The 7,734-nt window shown below is 57.6% G+C and overlaps 1 protein-coding gene across 1 annotated transcript in view; it reads right to left on the bottom strand.

The window, feature by feature from the left end:
• MAF1 (MAF1 homolog (S. cerevisiae)) overlaps positions 1 to 5,085 on the bottom strand; it is a 5,800-nt gene extending 715 nt beyond the window's left edge. Inside the window, exons 1-5 of the mRNA XM_010003148.1 lie at positions 5,003 to 5,085; positions 3,100 to 3,228; positions 2,100 to 2,265; positions 955 to 1,076; positions 331 to 450 (exon numbers count right to left, since the gene is read on the bottom strand). Of these exons, the coding sequence (XP_010001450.1) occupies positions 331 to 450; positions 955 to 1,076; positions 2,100 to 2,265; positions 3,100 to 3,228; positions 5,003 to 5,085 (620 nt within the window). The remainder of the gene's footprint in view (positions 1 to 330; positions 451 to 954; positions 1,077 to 2,099; positions 2,266 to 3,099; positions 3,229 to 5,002) is intronic.
• Positions 5,086 to 7,734: the final 2,649 nt, after the last annotated feature.

Here is a 7,734-nt window from a genome sequence, read left to right on the forward strand (position 1 = left end):
ATCCCACGGGAAGGAGGAGCTGGCTGCTCCCAAGGGGTTACTGCACCCCATGCCTGCAGCCAGGGGAAGGGCCACCCATTCCCTGGGAACCACAGCTCCCCTCAGCTTCTCCTTTGGTGTCAGGTGTCCCAGGAGGGCACAGGCCACGGGGCTGAGCTCCTCGCCCTGGCCAAGCTGCTGTACTGGCAGCAGTGCCAGGAAGGAACCTCCCGAGCATACATCTACCACACCGTGGCCAGCAGGGGCCAAAGGGCCCTGCCCTGCCAGGATGGTAACTCAGGGTAGGCAATGCCTTCTTATGGTAACCTCAGAGACCTCATGTGGCCTGACCTGATGGAGCGACAGGTAAAAAAGACGATTCGCTTCAGCCTCTTGTTGTAGAAGAAGTAGTTGAAGGACCAGAGGCTGCCATCCTCGCCAAAGGGGTCTGAGTCCAGGTCGGGGTTGTAGCTGCAACAGGAACCGGAGGCATGAGACACACCATGCCAGACACCACTCTCATGCCAGCCCCTTCTCACCCCAGCTTGTGTGGAAGGGAGGGAAGGGGGAGACTGAGGGAGCAGGGAGCTGCCAGTGGGCAGAGAGCAAGAAGGAGACTCTGTCCTCAGAATCAGACAGCACAGGGCTCATCAGAGGAGCTGGCTAGCCCTCATGGGCTGCAGGAGCCACCTCAGCCAGCCTCATGGGTGACAGCAGCCACCTCATGCCCCAGCTGGCTCTGGGAGGCAGGGAGATGCCAGCACAGCTGCTGCCTGCCTGGGGCATAGATTTCAAGGGCGTGGAAGTTCTGCGTAGGCAGGGAGGGCAGCAGCAGCTCCCCCGGCACCAGCCACAAATCAGTGAACTCCAGCAATGAGACACAGTGCAGGGGAGCATGCCAAAAGGTCTCCTTTTCTTTGAGGGATAACTATTTTTCTGCAGGCCATAGCGTGCAGGCATGGGGCCTGGTGTTACCTGTAGATGTCACACTCGGACAGACAGATCTCCTCGTCCACAGCATCCCACAGGTGTGGCTTCAGGGCATTGAAATCTTCCCGGACAGCAGAAAAGAGGCTGCAGTTGACAGCGTTCACCACCTGGAGAGGGAGCAGGCCCTGAGAGAAGCAGGGGGCTGCCGCTGGCCCGCCACCCCCTCCCTTATCCTCATCCTCCCCCTGGCCCTCCTCCATCAAGGACACCAGAGCTTGGCCATGACCATGGGTGAGGAGAAGCAGGATGGCCCCAGAGTGCCCTGGGGTTCAGGGCCCTGGGGTGGGAGCAAGGAGACAGGCATCAGGGAAACAGGAGGACAGAGAGCTCTTGGAGGAAGTCCAGAGGAGGCCACGAAGATGATGTGAAAGCTGGAGCAACTCTCCTATGAAGACAGGCTGGGAGAGTTGGGGGTGTTCAGCCTGGAGAAGAGAAGGCTCCAGGGAGACCTTAGAGCACCTTCCAGTGCTAATGGGGCTCCAGGAAAGCTGGAGAAGGACTTTTAACCAGGTGTGTAGTGACAGGAAGAGGGGCAATGGTTTTAAAGTGGAAGAGGGGAGATCTAGGTTGGATATTAAGAAGAAATTGTTTACTGTTAGAGTGGTGAGACACTGGAACAGGTTGCTCAGGGAAGCTGTGGCTGCCCATTCCCTGGAGGTGTTCAAGACCAGGTTGGACAGAGCTTTGAGCAACCTGGTCTAGTGGGAGGTGTCCCTGCCCATGCCAGGGGTTGGAACTAGATAATCTTCTAGGTCCTTTCCAACCCAAACCCTTCTGTGATTCTATGAAACAGCACCACTGGAGAGGGAAAAGCCATCAGAGGATCTCTGAGGCTCAAGGACTCAAGCCCCTGGCACTTCTGCAATCAATCCTTCCTCCAAGTATCTGCCCTGGGAAAGAGCACTCTAACCAAGGCTGGCAGGGAAACCTGCTCCAGAGGCCATTCCCAAGAAAGACTGAAGAGCAAGGTGGCTGCTGCCAAAGGAAAACACCCCAGGAGACACCCTGCAAACCTCTTCCTGGGAGGGATGAGGACTGCCTGAAGCAAGGCCTCCTCAGGATCCCTGGAGAACCACTCCCCACAAACCCAGGCTGCCTCGTCTGCCAGGACAGCAGGGTGCTGTGCTCACCCAGTTGAGGCTGGGTTCCCGGCTGAACTCGTGGCTCTTGGCAGCGCTGAAGTCGTAGTCTGGGCGGAAGGACTCATTGAGCGTGGCAATCAGGTAGAAGAGGGTCTTGCGGCTGCACTTGTCACTCAGGGGTCCCTCCTCGTCACCACTCTGGCTTTTGCTGAGCCTGAGGCAGGAGGGGAGGGTCAGCAGGGCACCAGCACACGCAATACAAACCACAGTGTGCCCAGGTGGCCAAGGAGGCCACCAGCATTCTGGGTTGTGTCAGCACTGGGGAGGCCAGCAGGAGCACAGCAGGGATCATCCCCCTGTGCTGGAAAGCAGTGAGGGGGAACTCAAAACCTGGGGTCAGTTTTGGGTGAGAAAAGGGACATGAAGGGGCTGGAGTGCATCCAGAGAAGGACCACAGAGCTGGGGAAGGGGCTGGAGCACAAAGGGAAGGTCTGGAGAACTTGTGAGGAGCAGCTAAGGGAGCCGGGGCTGTTGAGCCTGGAGCAAAGGAGGCTGACGAGAGAACTTCTGGCTCTGCAACTACCTGAGAGGAGGTCGGAGCCAAGAGGGGTTGGTCTCTGCTCCTCAGGAACAAGCCCTGGGACAAGAGGGAACTGCCTCAAGTTGTGCCAGGGGAGGCTGAGGTTGGAGCTGGGGGACAATTCCTTCCTGGCAAGGGTTGTCAGGGCCTGGCCCAGGCTGCCCAGGGCAGGGGGGGAGTCCCCATCCCTGGAGGGGTTTCCAAGCCAGACAGATGTGGTGCTGAGGGACACGGGGAAGTGGTGGCCATGGCAGGGTTGGGGGAACAGGTGGACTGGATGACCTCAAAGGGCTTTTCCCTATCAACGCTTCCATCGCACCATGAGCAGACAGAGCAGCCAGCCCACGCCCACACCAATGTCATCACCACCCCCACAGGGTCCTTCCCCCCACAAATCCCAGCCGCCCCTGCAGACACGCAGCTGCCCGTGGTGTGGGGTGGGGCAGACAACCCCCTCTCCTGCAGCACCTGCTGGGGCTGATCCCTGTGGTCTGAGGAGGTGACAGGGCCTCCAGGACGTGTGGCTGCCCCTCCTGGCAGAACTGCTTGAACATGTGCTTGTCATCACCAGCCATCTTGCATGAGTAGCTCTCGATCCTGCAGAGACACAGAGCACCCTGCATGAGGCCAGCCCTGGCACCACCCTGGCCACCAGCCCAGCCCCAGGACCCAGCCAACAGCATTGCACATGCCCCATGGGGACTCTCACGGCCCCTCCAAGTCCCCCTGTGCAGCCACTTGTCAGCTGGCACAGGAAGAATGAGCAAGAGGCAGGAGCTGTGCCTGGCAAACTGGAGTGAGCGATGAATCCAAGGAGAAGCCCTTCAGCCAGCACCAAAAATAGGTCTGCAGATGGCCAAGGAGTAACTCCCTTGTGGGACACTGAGGGACACAGAGCGGCCAAGGGACCATGTCAGAGGCACCTGAAAAGCTTTTCCCAGTGACAGTTTCCAGCTTCAACAGGAGAACAACTGTCGGTGACAAACTGACCATGAGCCAGCACCATGCACTGGAGCTCAGAACCTCCCATATCCTGGGCTGTTACCCAGCAGTGTGACCAAAAGCACCAGGGAGGGGACTGTCCCCTCTGCTGAGACCCCCCTGCAGGGCTGGGGCCAGGCTGGGGTCCCCAGCACAGGAAGGACATGGAGCTGTTGGAGAGGCCAGAGGAGGCCCCAGAGATGCTGGGAGGGCTGGAGCAGCTCTGCTCTGGAGGCAGGCTGGGAGAGTTGGGCTGTTCAGCCTGGAAAAGAGAAGGCTCCAGGGAGACTGCTGCCTTTAAGGACTTAAAATACTGATAAAAAAGTTTTTAGCAGGGCCTAAACTCAAAGAGGGGAGATTCAGACTAGACCTAAGGAAGAAATTTTTTGCAAGGAGGGTGGTGAGACCCTGGCCCACGTTGGTCAGAGAGGTGGGAGATGCCTCATCCATGGAAAACATTACAGGGGTTGAAGGATCTGGTTGAAGATGTTCCTGCTCATTGCATGGGGACTGGACTAGATGAGCTTTGAAGGTCTCTTCCAACCCAAACGGTTCCAAGATTCAATGAACAAACTGCACAAAACACCTCCCTGCCTCAGAGAGAAGACCAAGGGGTGCAGGCAGGAATTCCCCAAGCTCAGGCTGTTCCCAGTGCCTGGCTCCAAGAGGAGACTTTGCTCAGTGTTTAAGCAGCAATTTCATGGAAATGGCACCAAAACAACCAAGGGAAGAGGTGGCAGCTGTGGCCAAAGAGGAGTCATTCTCCCTCCCTGTCCCATAGAGTACAGAGCCCAGAGGGGTGGAGAGGTGGGATGCAGCATGAAGGGGCTCAGGCAGGATGGCACAAGAGGTAGCACAGGCTGGAACTGGAGGGACAGCTCAGCAGTGCTCAGGGAAACATGGACCAGGGCTGGGACCAGCCTGGGCCTCGGGGGACAAAGAGGACAGGAACGGATTTTCATGTGCAGAAAAGGAGTCAATCCCACTGGGACACAGAGCTGCAGCCCCAGGAGGAAAGAGGGAAGGGGCAGAAGGGCATTAGTGAATAATCGTGATGCCACATGGATCCCAGCGAGGAAGGAGATACCATCAACACAAATGTCATCGTCCACCCAGGAGAGGCCCTGACACCAGCAGCTCACCCCTCACCCCCCAGCAGAAGGAGCCGCCAACTTTAAGCCAGCAGAGCAGTGGCAGGGGAGCGTTCCCTCTGGAAAAAGGATAGGAATTTAAAAAACTGTGTGTGCGTGTGACAACTCAACGTCATTACTGCTGTTGTCAAGGGGGGCTGGACTGGATGACCCTGAAAGGTCCCACCCAAGGCCAACCCTCCCGTATTCCCAGAGGCAGCAGTGGTGGTCCAGGGGCCCACGGTGGCTCCAGCTCTCACCTGCCAATGATGTGAGCGTCGCCCGTCTCCACTGTCAGCTGGGAGTTTATGGCTTCAAAACTGGAGTTCTCCAACAGCTTCATTGTCGTGGCTTCTGGAGCGATTCCTGCGCAACGGCTGCTGCAAAGGGTGCGGATCCTGTGGAGGGAGGGAGGGGATGAGGGGCCACTCGCACAGTGTGGCCTGACAGGCTTCCTGAGCGCCCCCCCCTCGGCTTTGGAGATCCCTGACCTTTTTTGGCTGGATCGTTCCCCCTCGAGGCTGGGGAAGAGTGTGCAGCTCTGCTCTGCTGCGGGCTGGGGACACAGGCCCCCACGGCTGAGCCTCCTGCTGGGCCCTGGCAGCACAGTTGGGGCGACCACCCCAGCCCCTCAGGGAGCTGCTGCTCCATGGTCTGTCCAAGCAGGACTGACACTGGGACTGGGTAACTGGTTAATGTTCCTAGTGAAGGGGGAAGGTGGCCTCCCCACAGCACCCAGCCCACGCTCCCTTCCCAGCTTGGAGCCTCTCCGGGAATGTAACCGGAGAATCGTAAACAGGCAGGAATGTGGTGCCAGGGCTCCTGGGAAGTGGTGCCAGGGCTCTCGGGAGGCAATGCCAGGGCTCCCAGGGAATACTTGTCCTGTCTTGGGCACCGCAACAGGGTCAGAGAAGGAACAGCCCCAGCCCTTTGGTTTCAGGATTGCAGGTGTGACCGTGACACCAACACTGTGGCAGGGCCAGGGATGTGCTTCCCGTGACCTTACCCACTGTGACCAAACCTGATGAGGTGCAGGTCGAAGCTGTACTAAAGCAAATACCACCTCCACGAGGCAGCTTCAGCCCTTACACAGCCCTGAGCCTCCCAACAGCACAACCCTAGCAAAACTGGGGTGGTGCCCCTGCCTGCCCTGCCAGGGGTAGGACAGCTCTTCCCACAGCCCAGGGCAGCAAACAGCTCCACAAGTCTCATCCTACAGGATGAAGGGGCCTACAGGAAATCTGGGGAGGAGCTTTTCACCAGAGAGGGCAGTGACAAGGGGTAACAGTTTTAAACTAAAAGAGGGGAGATTCAGGTCAGACATCAGCAAGAAATTCTTCCCCATGAGGGCAGGAAGGCACTGGAAGAGGTTGCCCAGGGATGCTGTGGCTGCCCCATCCCTGGAGGTGTTTAGGGCCAAGCTGGATGAGGCTTGAACAGCCTGGGCTGGTGGGAGGTGTCCGTGCCCATGCAGGGGGGTTGGAACCTGACTATCTTTAAAGTCCCTTCCAACCTTCACCATTCTAAGATTCCATGATCCAGCATCAAATGTCCACAGGGACTGGCACCCTCCAAGCAGGAAGGGAGCAAGTTTCCCCCAGGTGCTTTCCTGCAAGTCTCTGGTTCTGTTGCAATCACTAAAGCACCAATATTTGGCCTGTCAGTCCCCCAGTCCAGCCCAGTCTTCCATAACAGGGAAAACCAGGTCCTTTTGCAGCAGCCCCTGCACCAGCCCAACCTTTTCCCTCTTGCTGTGAGTGAAAGGAGATAGGAATGAGCTCAGGAACAACTTGGGAAGAAAGGAAATCTGGGGAAAAGTGATACAGACACTGCAAAATCAAGAGCTGGTGGCCATTCCCCACCCAGGAATTGCTCTGGGGCAGAAGCTAGGATGATGTGCCAGCCCACTTCAGACCACAGCAGAAGACCTGGCAATGACAAGATGGGAAGGACTAACACGAGCCCTTGGTGAGCCAATGCTCAGCCTGCTTCCAAGCATCACTGTACCCACAGCAGGACTTTTACAGGATATGGAACTTCTCATCCCAGCACAGGCACAGCCTTGGGTGGTGGAATAAAAGCCCCCTTAACACAGGCTGTGGTCAGAGTGGGGCTTTAGCACAGAAACACCCACTCGTGGGGACAAGGACACAGGTTTGCTGGCTACAGTGCCTGCGCCCAGCAACACCAGGCAAGAGATGCCTGGCCCCAAAACCACGGCTTGAGCAGGAATTTTACAGGATATGGAACTTCTCATCCCAGCACAGGCACAGCCTTGGGTGGTGGAATAAAAGCCCCCTTAACACAGGCTGTGGTCAGAGTGGGGCTTTAGCACAGAAACACCCACTCGTGGGGACAAGGACACAGGTTTGCTGGCTACAGTGCCTGCGCCCAGCAACACCAGGCAAGAGATGCCTGGCCCCAAAACCACGGCTTGGTCTCCCTCCTCGTCCCAGCTCATTTAGCACACAGCTGAGGGGCAGCCCAAGAACATCCCAAAAGTTGCAAAAGGCTCGTTTTAAATTTAAAGCAGAGTAACCAAAACGGTTTTGGGTATTCGGGAGTGTCTTGGTGCCAGTAGGGTCCATGGAAAGCTACCTCATGTAAAAGCCTGCAGAAGCAGAGGGGACAGGTGATCTGAAGTGCTCAACCTTGGAAAAGAAAATGGCAAAATGGATAATTTTAGGTAATGGAAATCAGCAATGTCCTCTTCAGGACCAAGGCAACGACTGCCACTATTACTCGTGGTGTCCTGCCCAGGGATCTACCAGACACTCCCTGCGTTACCTGACAGGGAGGTGAGGGTGCCAAGCGGACACTGGAGAAGAAGAAGGTTGAGGAGGTGGAGGAGCAGGTTTCGAGGGGGGCCAGCACAGGAAAACTGAGACGGTCCCGGCTGCTCCAGAGGGCTCAGAAGCCCCGGAGGGCTCGCAGACAGCACGGCCCCCCGGGTCCCGGTCCCGCTCAGCGGCAGGAGGCGGCCCCCCCCCGG

Source organism: Chaetura pelagica, unplaced genomic scaffold (genome assembly GCF_000747805.2).
Source record: "Chaetura pelagica isolate M959 unplaced genomic scaffold, ChaPel_1.0 scaffold828, whole genome shotgun sequence".
Classification (NCBI taxonomy): Eukaryota; Metazoa; Chordata; class Aves; order Apodiformes; family Apodidae; genus Chaetura; species Chaetura pelagica.